The sequence below is a fragment of the Callospermophilus lateralis genome, chromosome 7 (genome assembly GCF_048772815.1).
Source record: "Callospermophilus lateralis isolate mCalLat2 chromosome 7, mCalLat2.hap1, whole genome shotgun sequence".
Classification (NCBI taxonomy): Eukaryota; Metazoa; Chordata; class Mammalia; order Rodentia; family Sciuridae; genus Callospermophilus; species Callospermophilus lateralis.
In genome coordinates this window covers 9,119,890-9,142,615 of record NC_135311.1, presented here as the reverse complement: position 1 = coordinate 9,142,615, position 22,726 = coordinate 9,119,890, and the positions used below count along the sequence as shown (strand labels likewise).

At 44.4% G+C, this 22,726-nt stretch overlaps 1 protein-coding gene across 1 annotated transcript in view; it reads left to right on the top strand.

The window, feature by feature from the left end:
- LOC143403528 (CD5 antigen-like) overlaps nucleotides 1–21,350 on the top strand; it is a 44,224-nt gene extending 22,874 nt beyond the window's left edge. The window contains exons 2-5 of the mRNA XM_076861580.1: nucleotides 15,732–16,052; nucleotides 17,978–18,313; nucleotides 19,244–19,564; nucleotides 21,325–21,350. Coding sequence (XP_076717695.1) covers nucleotides 15,732–16,052; nucleotides 17,978–18,313; nucleotides 19,244–19,564; nucleotides 21,325–21,350 — 1,004 coding nt within the window. The remainder of the gene's footprint in view (nucleotides 1–15,731; nucleotides 16,053–17,977; nucleotides 18,314–19,243; nucleotides 19,565–21,324) is intronic.
- Nucleotides 21,351–22,726: the final 1,376 nt, after the last annotated feature.

Sequence of the window (22,726 nt, the reverse complement as noted above, 5' to 3'; positions counted from 1 at the left end):
TATTTTTTGTACCTAAAATTCACTTTTTGACTTTTCCCTGGATTTGAAAATAGGAGTCCTGCCTCATCATCTCATTACCATAAGTCTGTGTTTATGAAGCTTCCTGGTGACTCTTAGGACAAAGTTCACCTGAGCTGGGGGACAGACATGGGCCAAAACCCAGCAATGATGTTCAAAGTCCCTGGGCCTCTGAAAATTTCTTCAATGTCTGAAAAGTTCCTTTTGTTCTCAGCTCTCCTTGCTCTACTCTTATGATATAAAAATATATGGTTGGGCCTGGGGCTGTAGCTCAGTGGCAGAGCACTTGCCTCACACGAGTGAGACATTGGGTTGTAACCTCAACACCATATAAAAGGTAAATAAATAAAATACAACTAAAAAAATATCTTAAAACTATGGTCAATTTATCCTATAAACACAGAGTAGCTGATTTTCTCAGATTAGCTGGATTTTCTAGAAGCCCAATATTTGTCCCTTGCTACTTGGGAACCCTGACTTATCTCATCTGTAAGACACACAGAGCAGAGTAGGGAGGAAGTGTGGTGAGGGAGACGCCCATCTTTTCTCTCTTCACCTTCCCTTTCTTTCCCTCCATCCCCACCTCAGGCCTGGGGAGGCTTCAACTCTGGAAGAATATGTATCTTTCTCACTAGGCTCCTAGCTGTGTGCCCATGTAGAACACATTAAGGTCTCACATAGTCTCACCCAAGGAGATGACTGTCCTTGCCACATCCATCATGGCGTCCGCAAGGCAGCACCATACCCTTGCCACATCCATCATGGCATCCACAAGATAGCAGGTACAGAGGAGGATGCTGAATAAATGGGCCAAGGCAGAGCATATCAGAGACCCAGGTCTTTCCAGAGATCCAGTAGCAGCACAGAGAGAATGAGAAGGCCTGTGCCCGGGCAGAAGCCTGTGGTTTGGATTAAAAGGCTACAGAGTATAAAACAAATTATAATTTGAGGCACACGTAGCTATAACAGATATGGGCCATAGGTATCCACCAAATACCCCAGAAAAAGACTGGACAGAATTATTTAGAACTAAGCAGGAACCAATCCAGTGAGTTCAGGGATAAAACCAGGCTACCCGAGTCCCAGGGACACCAGGGAGGAAGCTCACTGCCCACAGGCCCCTCCATTCCAGAGGAAGGCAGCCTCTTTCCTCTGGTCTCCCTCTCGAGATCTCTCTTCTACTTTCACCTGTCATCTTAGGAAACAAAACAAAGATAAAACAGGGCTTTGGGGAGTTTAAATTTGGAATTCACTGAATATGTATGCAAAAGAGGCTGAATTTGGATAAAAGAGACCATTTAAAATTAGCCAAGTCTCAGGCCTATTTAATAGGCCATCATTTCCTTTTATTTATGTATTTAATTGCAGACATTTTCTTAAGACATCAGCAAGGGTAGAAACTAAAAAATAAGATATACTTGGCCACAGATAAGAATGAAAGTGTCAATTCTTTATACATCTGAGTTGTGATAAGCCTAACATAATTTTACTCTATCTTCCACATACACCTGATATTAAGACTCTTGATGTAAGTAGTATCAAACCACAGATGTCTGCAAGACAAACATTTATTAGCCTAAATAAGTTTTATTTTTATCTCGAATGAGAGTCAAACGATCATCTTCTTGTACTTTGTCTCCTTTGCACCTCTATCTAGCAACTCAGGGAGACCCTGTCTCTAAATAAAATACAAACAAAAAGGCTGGGGATGTGGCTCCGTGGTCAAGTGCCCCTGAGTTCAATCCCTGGTACCCACCCAACCCCCCAAAAAAAGAAAGAGAAAATAAAAGAAAGAAAGTCAAAAGAATAAGCCTGGTTCATTCTAAAACTTGGCCTCCCCATGTGACAGCCTTCCTTGCCCTCTCTTAGCTCAGGGCTGACTTCTTGGAAACCTGAAGCAAGGAAAGAGGGGGTGGGGTTTGTTTCTTCTCTCTCTTTGCTTCACTTCCTTGCGAACTCATGATCTGCTATTTGGGGATGGGTGGTGTTCAAGAAGTGGGGACAGGATGGGAGTGTTTATGACAAAGGGTAGAGTCCGCTGTGAGGGGCTGTTACAGTGGGCTGGTAACAAGGCCCATGTCCAACGGCTGCCTCTTCCTCTTTAGCAGTATTTTTGCAGCTTCTTTAGAGACTTGTCCACCTGAACCTGCAGGTGCCGGATCAATGATGTCTCCTCCATCCAGCTACTTATTACTCCCTTGCTCTTTCGGGTATTCCTCATTCCTGTGGAGATTCCCTCCTAGATGTCCTCTCAGTGTGGTCACCTTCAAAATAATCCAGGTGGTACACATGAAACCCTGAAAAACGCACAGATATCCAGCTGAAATCTTAGTGCACAGGCTGCTTCCAGTATGGCTCCAGACAGTCACCTTCAGACATTTGCAAATATGAGCCAAGGACCGGTCCATGGCCCTCCAAACTCCAGTGGACACATGGGAAACTTTCTCACGGATGATCTGGGTTCCTCTCTTAGTTTATTTGGGGGAATGAAAAAGAAAGTACATAGTACACTAAAAACTCTACTTAAAGAAATTCCCTGTTACACATTTCTTATTACTTGATGAATTCTTGGCTTAGTATTATAAAGCAAGGATGTGCAAGAGGGGCTAGTAAGGATGGCAGTAACCTGTTTGCCGCAGTCCGGCTGCAGCAAAATATCCAGGGGGCGACGAATTACTTGTGTACGTTGATGCAGCAGGAATGGAAGCCATTTATTGTAGGATCTGAGCGATATTTATACTTTTTACACAGCTTATCTAATTAGCATAAAATAGATACAGTAGTCAACCAATAAGGAATCTCCACACTTAATGGCTCGCTTTTGTTACTTCATAAACCACTCCCTCTGGCATTTTGCCAGGCGCCATCCAGACTTGTTTACAGACTCTAACATTTCTCTGGCAAAATAACAGGTGCCAATCTGACTTGTTTACAGACCTTAACACCTGTTTAACAAGTTTTATCCCTTGCCCCCATTTACAGAAGGGACTTGTATTACTGAGCTTACTTTATGCCATGGTTTGCAACTTACTGGTAATTTTCAAGTGACAAAGGTTATATATACACAGTGGAATATTACTCAGCCTTAAAGAAAAATGAAATTATGGCATTTGCAAGTAAACTAATGGAGCTGGAGGATTTCATGCTAGGTGAAATAAGCCAATCCCCCCAAACCAAAGGCCGAATGTTTTCTCTGATAGTCGGATGCTAACACACAATAGCATGGTGGAGGCTAAGGAAGAATAGATGTACTTGGGGTTAGACAGAGGGGAGTGGAGGGAGGGGAGGGAATATGGGGGTAGGAAAGAGAGTATAATGAATTGGACATTGTTACTCTATATGCATATGTGATTATATAACCAGTGGGATTCTACATTGGGTACAACCAGAAGAGTGAGAAGTTGTACTCCATTTGTGTATGACATGTCAAAATGCATTCTACTTTCACGTACAACTAATTAGAACAAATAAAAATAAATAAAACAAAATAGTAATTAAAAATAATAGCAATTACAATGTTAAACCAATTATAAATCATAATCATATTAATTATTATTAATAATGTGACAGTAACTAAATGATGGATCAAATATTAATATTAAGCAAACATTAAGTATGGAGGCTGTATTAATATCATAGGAATACAACAGGAACTATGGATAAAAATTTTCTTAAAATTCTTAAATTTATACTGCAACATTGAAAATATGATACTTGGGTCTTAAAAGAAAAGATTGTCATTAATTTATTTTGAACTCATATGCTCCTCCTTCCTAGAGCTAAGGACAGTGCCTGATGTCTAGGAGATAATCAGTAGCTATGGTTAAATTAATGATGCTTCATTGGAAATCTTATTACCAACTTTGAGAGCTCTGAGAATAAAGCTGGCAGGACATTCACAGGCTGCTGTCCTTTCTCCTTGTCCTACAGGCTTTTATATCCACAGATCAATCAATGCACGCACACACACACACACACACACACACACACACACGATTCTCAATGAAAATGAAAAAATTCTCTCCACTGAGGAAGCCACATGGAAAGTACTGTCTATTGGAGTTTGGTCCCGACAGACCAGGTGGGTGCGCTCCCAGGGGGGCTGCTGCAGAGTTCAGAGTGGGGAGCTTCGGCAGCTGGGACTGAGCTCTAACAAGGCTGGGCAGTATCTAGTCTAGAGAGATGGGATCAGCAGATCTGGATTGGGAGCAGGCAGAGGCTCATCTCTGCTGAGAGTCTGGATCTCAGAAGCCTCCCAAGAGTTCTACTGCCAGAGCAGGGGAGCCAATCCTCCAAGGGTCTGGAACATTCCACTGCCATGAATACAACCCTTCCTGGCTTCATCCCCAAGGGTATTCACGCCCACCTGCTCAGTTTCCTCACTCTCTTCAGTTGATCATTGAATGGCCCCAGATTCAAAGAAAGTGAGTTGCACTCCTCTAGTATCACTTATTTGAATCTGCATGGAACAATCTTCTCTGTGCCTGTTTCACTCATGTTCTTCTAGGTACACCACAGGCCGCGCAGTAGGGGCTTGCTGAGACCACATGGCGAGGTGTGCTGTGATCTCCCAGGCTCCTGCCTCCTCCGCATGGCTCCTGCCCCAGTTCTGCACTTGCCAACTGAGAAAGGCAGGCTGCTTTTCAAATACCAGCTCACTGGGCAGCCTCTGGATCAGCTCAGTTCTGGATGAGCTGAGGCTGCTTTTCTGTTCTATAGGTTTTTCCAGCCAGATTTGTTCATTGTGTTTCTGTGTGTGTGTGTGTGTGTGTGTGGTCCCTCCCCTCTGTGATGAACCAGCGCTGCTGGGATGCTGCCACAACCAGCGTGGTTCTTTGTTCAAGGACCCTGATTCCTGAGTCTCTAGGAGACTGTCCAATACTGGACCCCAGTGAATCCTGTCTTTCACCCTTTGCTGAGACGCAGCACTTCACTGCTTGAATTCCAAGCCCCAGAGCAACAGGAAATTTAGTCTTTCACTGTCTTGAATTCCTCCTCGCCTACATGCTTTCAGACACCCTTCGCATCTCTGTCTTCTCTTCCATTTCCAACCAGGCTTTGGTTAATAAAAGCAGAGGGAGGAGTTGAAAGGGCAGCTGTTCCTGCCCAGGTCACAGGCAACAGGACTGATGCAGACCCACAAGGGGATCTGCAGACCCTGAAGAAGAGGACTCAGGGCTGGGTACACAGACACCGTCCACTTGGTCACGCAGATGAAGGAAACCATCATCCCCTGGGTGAGGAGGGACCGGAATTTCACGGCTCAGTATTCCCAAGGCTAGGGAGGAAGCACCGGGGTGAGCTGTGCATGTGACTCCTTAGGGGACTCTCATGTCACCACTGGTACAACCCCTACCCCCTCCAGGATGAAGCAGCATAGTGCAGTGACGTCCAGTAACCTCAGGGACACCTCCCAGTCTGGGGCCAACTTCTCAGAAAGCTCCTCTTGCCTCTCTTCCCGTGGCCCTACACTGAGCCATTTGTTCTGACATGATCAGAATGTGGACTGTTAATTCGGGCTTTATCTTTCATGCAGTCTAAATTCAGGAGCAGGGCAGCTCTGCCCTGGAGCATGCAGGGCCTGTGCAAGGCCAAGTCACTTTGGAAGGGGGGCAGTCTTGCCTGCTTGGTGCTTCTCTCAGGTGCCAAAGTATAGACTCTTTGCTTTGCTATCACTTTTGAATTTCCAGTGAAAAGAGGAACACAAAGGAGGATTAAGCAAGATTAAATTAGTTAAATGTATATTTAGTAAAAGGCAGAAATGAAAACTGATCATCTTAGCAAAAAAAAAGTATAAATCCTACGCAACAAAAATTCCAAGAATGGGTCAGAGTATCTTGTTGGAGGTCACACAGCTGGTAAGTGACTGAAGTGAACTGGAATCGGGTCTGCCCACCTCCAACGTCCAGGCGCTTGGCCTCTGTGCTTAACGCTTCTGTTTAGGGATGATTCCAGTTAAGTCCAGAAAAGGACAGCTTGAAGATCCAGGATAGAACACACTGGGGACATGAGGACAGTGACGGCCAGTTTTCGTGCCGGCAGGACATAGACAGCTAGCTGGATGCAGAGTGGGCAGCCAGGCTGATGGTTTTTCCTCCCTGAGGACTCTACTCTTTGTACTACCGTCACCTGTCCTCCTTCCTCCTGGACCCCTCATTGCAAACACCTGTCAAAGAGGAGACAGTTATGAGTTTCCTGGCCCCTGGGGGAGACCACAGCCCTATCCTGTCTGTCCTCAGCATCCACAAGGGCCTCCAGAATGACAGGGTCACTGCTGGCATTTTAAGAAGTCATTAGCACCTCTTAGGAGTGATTAGAATCTTTTGCAATAAACAGCCCTGAAATTTGATGGTGTAGAATATTAATATTAATAATAATCAACCAGTCATAAGTAATGGAGTGTCTATTAACAGGCCATGCAAGTGACTGCAACATGTACAGTTGCAAAATACTATGGTGACAGTGACAACCTATTCTGTCTTCAGTTTTTTTTTTTTTTTTTTTTTTCCTCTCATGATTAGTTTAAAAAAAAATGTTTCCGGGTGGTTTCCATCCATAAGTGGTATTTTCTCCTCAGTAATTCCACAGAACACCTTTATTCTCATTGCCTGAAGACTCTTCAGTTTCTCTGAACCCCAAGTCCCAGATCTATTCCTCATAATTTTGAGCTCTCCTGGTCACTATGGGGAAGGCGACAGGTTAACAAATGAGAGAAACAGAAGGAAATCAGTGCTGTTGTTCGTTGGTGTTCATGAACACAGGAAAGAACAACCCAAACCACCAAAATCGTGTTTCGGGATCAATTGCCCATAGAAAACTCCTCCAGGAGACGCCCAGGTATCCTGATAAACATCTCAGGATGTCAGTCCCAGCGGACCATGGAAGACAGCAGGAGCAGGGCCGACAGTTGGCATTTCTGGAACATCTGTGGGCTCACCGATGCTCTCCACCTGGTCACTCTTCATGCACTCATGGAACTGTCAACCATTTAGGGCACGCCAAGCGCAGGGACTATTCAGAGGAGCACCTCAGATGTTCTCCACTGTTCTCACGAAGCCCACTAACAATCGACACCATTATTTGCCAGAGGGATTTCACCTTGATGCCAGTCGTGGAGCTTGCCTTCATGACAGTATCAGAGAGGGTGGCTTCAGTTGCTGTCATAATTATCCACACCACACAGCTTTGAGCTCCCCCCAGTCAGTCTGTGTCCCCTCGCCCAGCTCCCTTCTCTGGGCAAATCTCTTACTGAGAACCTCTTCTCCATTCCCTTAACCCCTTCGCTTCTCAATCTTCCGTCTTCATTCTCCTCCACTCCCCTGGCTGGGCCTTATCATTGCCCAGAACTGCTCCTCCTCTAAAACCTTGAACAGCCTTCTCCAGTCTCTGAGCAACCTCCGTGACCTTGAACTTCTTTCCCCAAGTCCTTCCTCCTTGAAGTCCTTTTTTTTCCAGGACTTTTGATTTCCCTTTGTAGCAACCCACCTGCTGGCTTCGCGCAGCCTTGAAACCACTTGAGTTGGTGCCTCAGCTGGAAGCTCTGGTTTTATGATGCCCCCCCACAGTGCAGGTGTTTCAACCCAATGCTGAAAAGTGGATTAATTTCTCCTTGTCTTTATCTAGGGTCCCTTCTCCTCTGAGTACTTATTTCAGAGCTTCACTACATTTTAGAAGCTTCTAGCCTAATACAGCCTCCCTGGCTCACATGAAGCGACTTACTGCCCATTTCACCGCCAGACACCGCGACGGTCGGGCAAGTCTCATACCTTCTGATTGAGTTCTCCTCTGCACCTCTGGACTGGTACAGAGTGCTCTCCTCCTGGGTCTCTGTGACTCACTAGGGTCTACCTCCATTCCACGCCCTCCTACATGCTGTATAGCCAGATCACATGCTCTGAGTCGCATAACACCCTTTAATGGCTTTATGTCCTCTGGGATCATGTCTTTTCCAGCTTCAGAAGCTTCCTTTCCCTTTCTTAATGTTCTCAACTCTGTCAGTAAAAAAAAAAAAAAAAAAATAATATATGTATATTTGGTGCTGGGGATCGAACCCAGGGCCCTGTGCATGAAAGGCAAGCACTCCACCAACTGAGCTACATTCCCAACCCCCATAAAATATTTTATTGGGGCAAAGTGCTTTATCTTTCCCTCCCACTTCTTTCACTCAATTGTCCAAGTGAGAGGGGGAGAAATATATTTCCGTATCATGAGTCCTGTGCTCCCCAGCGGGCTTGTCGGCTCACAGGTCATATGAAGGCTTTCATCCTTCAAGTGTGAAGTCAGTTGTCCACATCAGTCTCCTAAAGGATGGAGCTGAATGCATAGGATGTTGGGTTCCAGTTGCCACCTAATCTGGCTTCATCAATAGTAAAACTGCTATTTTGAGCCTCTTCTAAATTCTGCATCTGTTACTGCATCGATACAGAAACTAGAGAGGGAAAAATGTGAGTAATTAGCATTTACAAACCCATTCATAATAGATCTTCCATAAGACCACTAAACAATAACCCATGACCCCTGAACACCAATCAGGCCGTGATCCATTCATTCCAAACCACCTGTCATTCCTTAGATGGATAATGCTGCATTTATCTGCATATGCATTGCATTCATATATATATATATATATATATATATATATATATATATATATATATTTTCATTCTGACTATCCACTCTACTCACCTTTAACTCCTGCTCTTAGCAAACTCTTTTCCAATTAGCTCCAAGCAGAGGTAATCATTTTTCCCACTGTGTCTGCAAAGCATCTTATACTTTCCAGTCTCACAGTAGTTTTTACGTGTGATTGCAATCACTCCTCCTTATTCTTCTGGTGTGCTAAACTATAACCTCATTCATCCATATACTCCCCCTACCTATCATGTCACCGGGCACTCACGGCTGCTCCAAACTTTTTCTTGAACATAAGAGGAAGTAAATAAGAAACACAGGCTTAAAAATGAATGCCTGCAACGAACCAAGCATTGTGTCAAGTGACCTGAGTATTACAAAGAACCTAAGGTATTACTGTAGAGGGACAATGATCCTGCTTGAAATAACAGGGGTTGTGTTAGCATGTGTCGTTGAAAGTTTAACTAGTGGAATTGAATCACTTTTCAAGCTCGGCTTAATAATACAACAAGGCAGAGGGGCCCTGGCAACACTGAGGGTCTTGCTACTCCATCTCTGTCCATCATAGATGTAAAGAACACTTGAGGGGCTGGGTTGTGGCTCAGTGGTAGAGCGCTTGCCTAGCTAGCCTGTGTGAGGCACTGGGTTCCATCCTCAGCATCACTTAAACAAATTAAATAAACAAAATAAAGTTAAAAAAAAAAAAGAACACTTGAGCTGAGTTCAGTGATCAGGAAGCCCATCACCACAGGGACCTGTTGCCACTCAGTTTTAAAAGATGGGCACAAGCACAGAGGCAGAGCAGACCTGTTGGACCCTCTGGCCAGCGTGGGGAAGCCGGTGTGAAGGTAAGAAAGCCAACTCTGCAGGTGGACATCACACCTTGACTCTACTATGGCTCCAAGGAGATCTCTGCATTTATTCTATGACCTCTGGCTTCCATATTCTTTATGAAATAAATCTAAATTCTCCTACTTCACCCCCAAATCATCCTTAGAGACTAAGCATTACCTGACCTTCTAATGAGAGAGCCACACTTGGGCACTCCCCTTTTTCTGTGGAAGGGCAAGGGGCAGGAGCAGAGATGGTTGGAGCTAAACTTGCAGCAGAACCAGGACATGACAGACTGGTTTTGTTCTTGTTGTTTGTTTGTTTGTTTCAGCATCTTTTTTTTTTTTGCCAGTGATAGCCACATTCCTTCATCTAGAACATGCTGAATTCAGCAAGTCCAGCTCTATCATTTCTGACCCTTGAGTCCACTGGCTTCTGGTCATCTGATACGGCTCTTGCAGCACAGGGGACCTGCCTCTCTTCCTACTCTGAGCACACTTGTGGCCCAAACTGAGCACTGCTGCCTGGGGGCTTATTACCAGCCTCGTTTCTGTTGGTCAACTTCAACCCGAGTGATGGCTCCGCTATTCTCCTTGATCCTTGGTGAGTACCTTTGCTTCCGTAGGTTTAGATTTTAGGGTTTTTCTGGAAATTTCATTAGGAGAATCTTTTCCCTGCCCAGATTCAAGTATCTTTGAAGGATGGCTTTCTCCTTTCTTTCTATACCTGGCAACGATTCTAAGCCCTAAAAACCCCGTAATCCATACCCAATTTATAATATATTTTAATTGCCAGATTTTTTTCTATTGCCCCATAGTTATGCCAACAGATTTATGACATTTTTTCCCATTCCTCTTTTCCATTGTTTCCCCCAAATATACTATTATAAGAAGACAAATGAATGAGATGCTAAGTAGCAACAGGTAGAGCAAGGAAAGAAGGTACTGCTATAAGACAATCACTTTTCATTGGCTATTTTGTCTAATTTCCTCTGAAAGGTGCTTCACATAATGTTTCTCTCATTTTCTCCAATTTCCTGTTGCCTAGGCGAGTCTACAAATTAGCATAATGATCTGGAGGTTTTAATCCTGGCCTCTGGGTTCCTTCCTTCCTTCCTTGCACTGGGACTATGAACAGGGCGTTAGGCATGCTGGGTAAGCACTCTGCCACTGAGCTGCATCCCCAGCCCTCCCGGCTCTTCAATTTCTTAGCTTTATGAATTTGTAGATTACCATATTTCTCTGAAATCTCCCTGATCTATACAGTAAGACTAATGTTATGTTTCTCAGAGTTTTTTTTTTTTTCTCTTAAAGGAGGTGTTTCATAAGATAACTATTACAGGGCATCTAACAGCATCGGATAAACCTCTATCCTAGCTGATCACATTCATTTTTATTGCCTTGATGGCCTAGGCATTGCTGAAGCCCATACGGTCTTTCAATGTAGCACTCGGGTGTCCTGTGTAGGGCACTTGCCATATTTAGCATCTCTGCATTTCCCACTGCACCCGACAGCTGATGCTGCCTCTCAGGATGCATTGCTGGCTCTCCCAAGCTCACCTGCAGTCCCGTCTCCTTCATGGATTCTTTCTGGTCTGCAGCTGCTGTTGCAGCTATTGACCCTGCAGAGGAGCTCCCAGTTCTCACTGGCTACCCACCATTTGCACCTGTGCACCAGGCTTCACACTTTCCTTCCCATGTGTAATTTTGTGGGGGAGGTTATGCAACAGCTCGTCACATATGTACAATATCGCCGTGAGTCTCCCAGAGTTGTACACAAGACTTCACCGAGTCTGAGAGTAGCCATGTGAGAAAGATGGAGGGCATGGGATTCATGAGAAAGAGTCTGGAAACTAAGAGAAGAAAATATTGCAGGTTAACCACTAAAATATTTGGATTTGCCGGGAAAGCCCTAGGATGGAGTTCCAAAGACACTCAGTCACTCTTTCAGAAACATATTGAGGGGGTGGCGCATGAATTCTACAGTAGCAAATACCAAGGTCTCATGGACTACTGAAGGTCACAGGGTTCAGGATTCTTTACAGCACTAGGAGGGAGCCTAATGGACAAAAGAATCCAACTATACAGAGATCTCATAGGAAGAAGCCTGATTTTCCAAAGATGTACTGGTGCTTAAATGTGGAGATTCCAAACTCAACATTGAGCTGCTTCTGACCTGTTAGTCTATAATCAGGTGTTAGTAACCTACAGCCTACAAGTTGACAATGGCTTTTATATTTTTTAACAGTGGGGGAATTTTTTTTTTTTAAAAAAACCTAATATTTCATGACACATGAAAATACATGAAATTTAAATTTGTGTCTCCATAAATTAAGGGGTATCGGAACACAACAGTGTCCATGTATCCACAAGGACATGGCTACTCTCATGTTGTAAAGATAGAGCTTTAGCTGTGTCAGAGACCCTATGGCCACAAAGCCTGAAATATTTAGTATCTGGCCTTTGACAGAAGGAGTTTGCCAACTCCAGTCTGAACGCCGTGTCCTTGAACACCGGCAGATCCTGCCACTCCCCTCCACTCTCAGCCCTGCCCCTCTGCTACCTTGACTTTCCCCCCAGGGCAACTTTCCAGGGCCCCGGGCTCCTTTCTGCAGAGCCAAGGGGGTGCATTACCACAGTTATGCAGTTATGACCCCCCTATCCCCACCTGGGCTGAAAGCAACGCCACTGTAGTGGGAGAGGGCCGGGCCAACTGTGACAGAATTGGTCTCTGGCTTCTAGTCAGTGTCCAGCGTTCTCTGAGGGCGGTCATCAAAGGACACTGTGACCCAGGATGAGAAGGTGACAATTGGACGGATCTTGGAGGTTTTCTATCTATTGCCCTAAGTTTGGCAAGGGCCTTCTAGAGAGTTCTATTTTTTTTTTTTTAAATAAAGCCCTAAAGAGTTTTATTTTTTAAAATTTACTCAACGATCTCACTCACTTCCTCTTTTTCCTCCCCTCAGTCATTTGCGCTGGACCTGGCCTCTTAGGTAAGACTCCGAAGGGGTGGGGTGGGGGAAGAGTCCTGACAGGAGGCCTCTAGGATTAGGAGAGGGGAGATTTTGAAGGTTCCTGGGCTAGGAAAAGAGACTATGGTCCCAAACAGGCCGAGTACCTTTCTTTTCAGGTTTCCCATCCCACTCTGTCAGTCTTGTGTGGGTGGATTTCCATTCCAGAGCACAGAATGGTTTGAATGGTTTTTATCCAGCCAAGGAACCTCTCTCCCCACTTGGCCTCTGTGGCCAGAGAAGCTTGGCCAGCATCCAAAAAATGAGATAGCTTCATTTCAAGCCCAGAGGCATTTCACTGGCTGGGGTGTAACTCGGGGGATGAACTTCTTGTGCCCTGGTGGGTTGCAGCAAATCCAGGTCCTCCTCCCAGACTTCCTGGCACTTTTGAATTAGAAATGCGTCAGCTTCTGTGAAGTTCATGACTTCACCAGTAGAGGGCAGGATGGAGCTCAGCCTCTACCGGCTGCCTCCTGGAGGAATCTGGGCGATACACCCTTAAGCACCCAAGGAGAGCAAGGGAGCGTGGAATGAGTATGCAGGAGTGGAAGGCTGTGACCGTCCAAAGCCAAGGAGGTTGTTTGTGGATTATCAGCTGCTTTTGCACCGTTCCTCCAGTCTATGCTTTCACTGGATAGTGGTGGCTTTGCCAGAGAGAGGCAGCTACAAAATCTGCTACTGGTGTGGCAGATCCTCTGCCCTGATGGATGCAATTTGATTCCTTAGAGTTCCCCTTCCGGGATCTTTCTTGTCCAGAAACTTAAATTACTTGCTCTTTTTTCTTGGTCTTCAGGGCTGTCCCTCACTGCCAGTGTGGGAGGACAACTGTTTTTGTCACAGCCTCCCCCTTCCCAGGGATGTTGTTCTCCACCCCGGGGTCTCTCTAGAGCTCTGTGCTGATAAAGCAGGCTAGTGTCGGCTCGCCGCTCTGGGGAGCCCTCAACTCTTTCCTTTCACGTCTTTTCCCAGCTCTTCTATTTCCTCCAGCTGAATTTCTTTTGTTGTTGTGCTTGTTGTTATTACTATTGCGATCACTGCTTATTTCTTCTTTCCTGGGAACTGCTCTTGTCTATTTCATAGAAACTGAAAATTCAGGCCAGGCGTGGTGGTGGATGCCTGCAATCCCATTGGCTTGGGAGGCTGAGACAGGAGGATTGAGAGTTCAAAGTCAACCTCAGCAAAGGCGAGGCACTAAGCAACTCAGGGAGACCCTGTCTCTAATTAAAATACAAAATACGGCTGGGGATGTGGCTCAGTGGTCGAGTGGCCCTGAGTTCAATCCCTGGTACCCTGCTCCCCCAAAAAAGAAGGAAAAAAATGAAAATTCATTGAAAGTGAGAATTTTACAATCCAAAATAAAATAAGATAACCTGTGTATGATTCTGAAGGCAGCTCCTTTCCAGAGTACACAATAAGGACAATCCAAACTCTAATCTAGATCCAATGACCCAAAAGCCATTTCTGGGTGACTCTCTTGAATTATATTTTATTCAGATAAGTAAGCTTTAAATTCAAATGTGTAAAAAAGTATAAACTTTTTTAAAACTTTTTTTATGATTTTAAATTCTATCTCTAATTTCCATTTTCTTTTTTCTTTTTTCAGTACTAGGGATTGAACCCAGGAGTGCTGTGTCACTGAGATACATCTCCATCCTTGTTTAATTTTTCTTTTTGGTACTGGGGGATTGAACGCTGGGGTGCTTTACCACTGAGCCACATCTTCAGCCCTTTTTAGTTTTTATTTTGAGAGAGGGTCTCACTAAGTTGTTAAGGGTCTTGTTAAATTGCTGAGGCTGGCTTTGAACCTACAATCCTCCTGCCTCAGCCTCCCAAGCTGCCTGGATTATAGGCATGGGCCACTGTGCCCAGCCTTTTCAAAATTTTGAAATTGGGCTGGGGATGTGGCTCAAGCGGTAGCGCGCTTGCCTGGCATGCGTGCGGCCCGGGTTCGATCCTCAGCACCACATACAAACAAAGATGTTGTGTCTGCCGAAAACTAAATAAATATTAACATTCATTCTCTCTCTCTCTCTCTCTCTCTCTCTCTCTCTCTCAAAAAAAAAAAAAAAAAAAAATTCCTCCTTCCTTTGTATCCCAAAATGCTGGGCTTACAGGTGTGTGCCACCGTTTCCAGCTAATCTTCATTCTTTATATCCCTTCCCCCACCACCAATTAGGGAAATGAAGCAAAAACAAATCAATAAAATCAGACATAAACTTCTCACAGTAGTTTAAAAATCAGTCATATTGGAGTTTTCTCACTTACCCACTCCTCTGGGTTGATTTCATGTTCTGGGGAGTTTGTGTAGAGTTAAGACAGGAAGTGGGAAATCTGCTCCTCAGGAGTCATGTCACCCACATTGGCCCTTACTAAGCTGTTCATATTCCATTAGGGCACAGACCACAGGTCCAAATGTGACATTTTCTAGAACCCCAGACATGTCTCTCAGTTAATGGTCCCATTACACAAAGCTGTGGCAAATTCAGCTCTCTGCTCTCTTGCTTTGAGGCTACCGTAGACTTGGTGAGATTGTTTTAAGCCTCTAAATATAAGCTCTTTGAGAATAGAAGTCCTCTCTGTCTTGTTCATCACTGTTCTCTGAGTTCATAAAACAATACCCCAAACATGGTAGGTGCTTAGCAAATATTTAATGTCTGATGCGTTCTTCCCTCGTCACTCGACACAGCCATTTCTCCCCTACTTCTGTGCGGTGGTGGAAGAGTTTCTCTTCACCTTTTCCATACCTAGAGTTCTAATTCCTCAGAACTTGTCCAGAGGTGCCTCTCTCTCACCTGGACCCCTGAAATCCTCTAGTTAAGTACTTGGAGCTGATCTGTCCTGGGCTTTCACTACTGGACAGTGTGACCACTTCCATGAGGATCCTCTCCCTCCTTTGTGGAGTACAGGGGTGGACATGATGATCTCTATGGATTATCCTGGTTCTGACCATCAGAGTCTAAAAACTCTGCTGGCTCTTTGACTAATCTTTCCCTTAATGTTCAGCGTGAAAGGCTACAGTCATGTCTGGGGCCTTGAAGGGGAACTTGTTGGTAGGGTGCAATTAAAGATGCGGTGGGATCAGAACTCAGAAACGGGGTCCCGAAGAGCCTCTCCCTCCCCTTCCCTTCTGACCCCTCCTGTCTAGTCCCCTACTCCCCACACCTTCTGTCCAGGGTGGACTGTCCCTGAGCATCCTCTGCACTCCTCCCGGATCTCCAGCTAACACCCCGTCTCTTTGCAGAGACATCCAGAGTGCGGCTGGTGGGGGGTCCCCACCGCTGCGAGGGGAGAGTGGAGGTAGAACGGAACGGCCAGTGGGGCACCGTGTGTGATGATGGCTGGGATCTGAAGGATGTGGCCGTGGTGTGCCGGGAGCTGGGCTGTGGAGCAGCCAAGAAAACCCCCAGTGGTCGTTTATATGGGCCATACACAGAAAAAGGGCAAGACGTCCTCATCCAAGGGGTGAGGTGCAGCGGAATGGAAGACAGCCTGGCTCAATGTGAGCAAGACGAAGATGTTTACAGCTGCTCACACGACGAGGATGCCGGGGCAATTTGCCAGAGTAAGTAGGGCAAGGCTCCAGGGCCCTCTGCCAGCTGCCCGGACCCCGCCCTGGCCACTCTTGTTGGATTTGATTCCCTGTCCTGGACTTCCACACAGCGGTAACTGCCTCCCTGTCCTCTCGTCTCACCCACACTTCCTTAACTGTCAACTCTGGAGATAGATCATCCTCACTTAGAATGTTGCTATTACTTGGTTGTATTAGTGCTTTTTTTTTTTTTTAAGTTTAAATAGAAATGAGAATGTTATTTGTCTTATTTTTATACATGAAAAAAATATGCACAGATCCTGCAACCACTAAACCCTTGTTGACTGGTGTATCTTATATCTGGGGCTGGGCCTGAAGTCGTGGGTGAAGAAATGAGCCCCCAAGATGTAATCTGTGCTTTCTTGATAGTTCCAGTTCTCAAGCAGTCTACCTCCGGTCAGGTAGACAGGGCATGCTCAGAGGAAAGCAACACAATCTTAGAGAGATGATAGACTGAGAGACACATTCATGGATCTGTATTCCTTTATTTCCATACACAGAGAGAGCAAATATTTGCTTTCTATGTACTTTTAATATTTCCTGTGTCTCTGTGTATCTTTTCTCCTCCTGTGATTTATGAGAGGCCAGTCGGTGTCTCCTCCTTCTCTGTCTCCCCACAGAATTTATCAGAGAAACAATCACTTTTTGCCTTAGGTTAGAAAGTTAGAAAGTTAGAAAGACTGAGGATTGGTGAGGGTTGGAAGCACTAATCTGGAATACTTGATTAATGTCAACATTGAACCCAAATGCTTTTTACTGGGCTGGGGCTGGGGCTCAGAGGTGGAGTACTTGCCTCCAACGTGTGAGGCACTGGGGTGAATCATCAGCACCACATAAAATGAATAAATACAATAAAGAACATGCCACCTTCCTACTTAAAACCAAAGATTTTTTTAACCTTTTATGTGTTTATGCTTATGTATCTAATTACCTGTATAACGTATGTATATACACACATATATACAGATATGTGTGTACATATATACATGATACATATACATTTATATATAAATAGATAAAACATATATTTAATATACAAACAACATATATAATATAGTTATAATGACATAGAATACACACATTATATACATTATATATCATACTATTATAATTCCATATTATATAAAATGATCAATATTTATTATATATTAATTATGACATAAATGGATTATATATCATGTGTAGTAATTATGTAATATGCATATTTTATTTATAATGTCTGATATAATATTTAATGTAAATTCATTGTTTATACATAGATATATGTATAATAATGTATTAAAATAATTTGTGTGTAATTATAATAATATATGATACATTGTAATTATGTATTAAAATATATACTATATTTATCATATATAAAAAGGACTGTGGATATAGCTCAGTGGTAGAGTGCCCCTGGGTTCAATACCCAATACCAAAATACATATGCTATATTTTGATATATAATACATAATGAATTTATAACATGTAAAAACATTTATATTTATAATATATTATAATTATAAATATACTTATATATTATTATTTATGTAACATTATTATAATAATATAAATTTTACATATAATATAATAATTTTACTATACATATAATATGATATAAATGTTCCATATATGTATATAAATTTATTTTGCCTCTGTCTCTTGGGAAGAGCAGTGAGGAGTTGAATGGAAAACAATTTGAAAGAGTAAAAGGCCACGATAATGACTCGCCCTGGGGTGAGCATGCGCTTCCTTGATGCGCTCCCTCACTTCTCCATGAGCATCTCTTGGGCAGTACCTCGCACTCCAGTGCACAGGGTACTGCACACCAGAAACAGCCCCTGGGCAGTCAGCCCCATTTTCGGAGGCGACCATGTGCTTGCAGGGAGTAGACCCTTCCTGTTTTTGCTCCGCAGACCCAGATTTGTCTCCAGTCCCAGAAAGTGTGCGGCTGGTCAATGGCCCTGGGCCTTGCAAGGGGCGAGTGGAGGTGCAGTATGAGGGCCAGTGGAGCACCGTGTGCAAAACGGGCTGGGACCTCCGGGCTGCGAAGGTGGTGTGCCGGCAACTGGGGTGCGGCAGGGCCCTGCAGACCCAAAGCCACTGTAACAAGGCTGCCCAGGGCCAAGGACCCATCTGGGAGAGGGAGATGTTCTGCTCGGGAAGAGAAGCAGCCCTTCAGGATTGCCCCTCTGGGCCTTGGGAGAAGCACAACTGCACCCATGACGAGGACACGTGGGTGGAATGTGAAGGTAATGGAAGGTGATGCTCGCACATTCAGAGACCAAGGTCATGGGTGAGGTTAAATGGAATTCCATTCAGCATTGTTCTCGAGAACTACTCCTGCACCAGAGGATCACTGCCAACCTCTTGTGCTAACTGTCAATTCTCCTCTTTTAATATGGCAATTACAATAACTGCCTTTCAGTACTGGGCACGGTGGTGCACACCTGGAATCCCATCTACCTGAAAGGCTGAGGCAGGAGGATCCCAAGTTCAAGGCCAGCCTGGGCAACTTAGAAAGACCCTGTCTCAAGATAAAAAGTAAAAAGGACTCCGAATGTAGCTCCATTGTAGAGCACTACTGGGTTCAATCCCCAATACCACCCCCCCCCAAAAAAAGAAAGTTTTTTAAAATAACTTCTTTGAATGTGAAATGCTTAAAATGTTTTAAGCAATATTATGTGCTATATTAATATGAACTGTTATCATACTGAATTCCATATGATAGAGCACAGCACATTACTCTGTATCTGTTAAGTTCTTAATTTTTAAAAACTACCAGAAAGCCATTCATAAATATTAGATTTATAAAATAGGTGGGGGAAGCAAAAAGATCCTAGCTGAAGGAACATACCTGGCCACAGGGGTTGAAAGCTGATGGAGCGGTGGAGAGCAACTGCAGTCACAGAAACACGTGGAGGGTTTCAGATGTGCTGATGGGGTTTGGTTGGGGAGGATGCAGATGATCTTTTTTTTTTAATATTTAACTTTTAGTTGTAGCTGGACATAACACCTTTATTTTATTTATTTATTTTTATGTGATGCTGAGGGTCCAACCCAGGACCTTGCACGTGCTAGGAGAATGCTCTACGGCTGAGTCACAACCCCAGCCCATGATCTTATTTTTTTCTCTTTTCCCTTTTTCTCTCCAATCTCCAACTTCTTCCTCCACCCTGCAGATGCCTTTGACCTGAGGCTGGTAGGAAGAGATAATCAGTGCTCTGGGAGACTGGAAGTGCTGCACAAGGGCGTGTGGGGCTCTGTCTGTGACGACGGCTGGGGAGAAAAGGAGGACCGAGTGGTGTGCAAGCAACTGGGCTGTGGGGAACCCCTCTCTCTACCCTTCAAAGCCCGGAAAACCTACGGCCCTGGGGTTGGCCGCATCTGGCTGGATGACGTTCGTTGTTCGGGGCAGGAGGAGTCCCTGGAGCAGTGCAAGCACAGGTTTTGGGGGTATCATGACTGTACCCATAAAGAAGATGTGGCTGTGATCTGCTCAGGTAAGTCCTGTAGGGCTGCCGTGGAGGACAATGCAGGAAGAAGGGTTGGTGGGGTGAAGTCTGGGGACAAGGGTGGCTCTGCCTGTGCCACAGAGCTGCTCATAGTTCTTCCTTACCCTGTGACTATTTCCGGGGATAGGACTGAGGCTTTCTGATATGTTTTTTTGTTGTTGTTGTTTTGATTTTGGTTTTTATTTTTATTTTTTCTAGAGGAATCAGACTGGGATATAATAAAAAATACAGTTTGAATGTGTCTTGAAAATTATTGGATGAACATCTTTATATTAAGTGTGAACAAAGGTGTGAAAGGATATAAGCCACCTTTCAAAATCATCAAAATTGTTTTCAAATCGTATAGCAGAACCATAACGACCCAGCTTTCCTCTCAGTTCAGGGTTAGTTCTCTTCAGTCCTCAAAGGCTAAGTCTGAACCATGGCAGATGCTCCCACCTCATTCTTTTTATTGTTACTCCCCAGATTTTATTTCCAGTGGCAGTGAGGCTATGGGCAAGGGCACTTTGAGAATGTTCTTGGGAGTCTTTCTTTTAATTTTTTAAAATATTTTTATTTTCTAGTTGTAGTTGGACACAATACCTTTATTTTGCTTATTTATTTTTATGTGGTGCTGAGAATCGAACCCAGGGTCTCGGGCTCTACCACTGAGCCATAACCCCAGCCCCTCCTTGGGAGTCTTATTGGAGAGAATAAGATCTGAAATAGACCCCTATAGGGAGTATGCAGGAGGAAGCCCTGTAGTGTAGCCTCTGGGTCTCTGGGTGGCTGACTCAAGAGAGTCACAAGTGGAATTAGAGAGGGGACCCACTGTGCAGGTCTCTTTGCTAAGCTATAAAGCTGCAGCTAGGGAAGAGCTGATATTTAACCAAGAAATACGGGGAACAGTTAATGCCTAGGAAAGGACAGATTTGGTGGCAATAGGCCAACGCTTACATCTGCTGCTGCTACTTTGAAATTGTTAAATTTTATGCAGTCACTAAACTACTTTGAACTTCAGTGTTTTCATCGGTAAAATAGACACTGTCCCTCAAAGACTTTTGCGTAAGACATGAACACAGTTAGCCCTCTGTTTCCATGGCTTCTGCATCTGTGGCTTCAACCAACCGTGAATTGAAAAATGCATATTTGATGTGTCACCAACTTTATTTCTGGTACATTTTGGCTATTTATTCCATATTGATGTTCTTTCAAAATAGAATAAAGGATTCAATTACTCTACTGAAAAAAAAAAGAAATCACATCAGTCCTGAACATGTACAGGATTTTCTTATCATTACTCCCTAAACAATTTAGCATAGCAGTTATTTATGTGGCATTTACATTGTGGTAGGTATTATAAGTGACTTAGAGATGAGTTAGAATATTTGGGAGGATGTGCTTCAGTTCGATGAAAATTTTTACAATGTCATTTTACATACGGGTTTAGAGCATCTTTTTTTTTTTTTTTTTTTTTTTTTTTTTGCTATCCTTGAGGGTCCTAGCACCAATTTTCTGTGGATACAGAGGAACAACTGTACAGTTTGCGCCTCACATGGGAACTGGTTCAATTGGCCCCTGGGATACTACACCAGATTCTGACCCAGGTGACATCCACCGGTGTGGGATATCCATGTAGCTGAGCTCTTTCCTGTTCTGAGCACCAGTCTGCTTCCTTAGCCAATTTAGCTAAGGAACATCTACACAGTCTATGGAATAATTCAAGGCCTGTCCCCGCTCCTTACTACATGTTCCTCTTCTCTTTACAGGACAGTATCCGGGCCTTGATGCTTGACCTGGCTCCTACTGGCCCCAGGTGCCCCTGCTTGTTCCCCGGGCCTCTGATTATCCTGGTGGTCACTCTGGACCTCAGTCTCTCGGGAGTCTGAGTGCTGTGGAGACGCCTTGTCCTTGGGGTCAAGCATGCTCCCCCCCACTTGTCCTGAGATACAGTTGTTGATTTCCCTGTTGGGAAAGATGACCTTCTCTTGGCATCGCTTCTGACCTTGTCTGCCCCTTCCTCACCTGCCTGGAATCCTCAGGCTGGCCGCTCTGACCAAAAGCACGGGCCTTACTGAGGCAAGATCTTCATCTGCTCATTACAGGAATGAAAAAGACAGAGGGAGCATTTTAAAGGAAGCGTGTGGAGAAAAATCTTTGGAACTGGGGTGGGGGACAAGACAGAGGCTTTTTGAAATCTTCTTCTCAAGTTTCAGCTGATCATAGCAGTAAGCCCACACTTCTCTGCCCGTTCTCGAAGAGGGTAGTTTGCCATTTCAAGAGGGTAGCACAGCAGCGATCTGTAGTCCTGAACCTTTTCATAACATCAGAAAAAGAGATTTCACCTTCTGATGGTTCCCAGGAAATACTTCTGTCATCTATCCCAGGACAACCTGCCAACATAGTTGTCATTTAACCAAAGGGATCTCAGAAATGCATCCAAAGAAAACTGTGATTGGTTCCTGGGAAAAGGTCAGGAGAGAGGTGGACAAAAGTTGGGGAGAGCTACAGTTGTGTCGTATACCAATCAGAAAGTGCCATTTTCATCTTATTAATGGAGACCTGTAAACCTAAGGTACAGAATGACACTAAGGAGACAATCAAGGTTTAACTGTAAAAATCAGCAACTCTAGACTCAGAGGCTAAGTCCAAACTTGCGCTATGCTGAGGATTACACTGCATAATAAATCAGATGTTGCAATCTCGACAGTTGCTGTTTTGTGTGATGTGCTCTTTCCGCCAACAGGGAAACAGGGATCGTGGTGGGACAGGTCACTCAGAACACACACCAAGTCTCAGTTTTGTCCAAATTGAAGAGTCTTTATTTAGCTGGCCAGTCAGTGACTGCCCCCCACAGGATCCATAACTGTCTCTGCAAGGAATAGCCCGAACCTGAGCATTTTAGGATATCTAAAGACAAAAACCATATCTGGGTTGACACAGCTGCAAGCAAGCAAGCAGGTACAGAAGCTGAATTGGGCAGTTAGTGAGGCAATGCAGTGGGTACCTTGGTATTTCCCACGGGACTTTCCAGGTTGGCACAGCAGCAAGCAAGCAGAAGGGAAGTGGGTCAAAATGACCCTAGTTCAGTACACGTTAGAGAATGGTTACTAACGTCTACACAATCAATCTCTGACAAGGTACATTACCCAAGAAAAAATGGAAACCAAA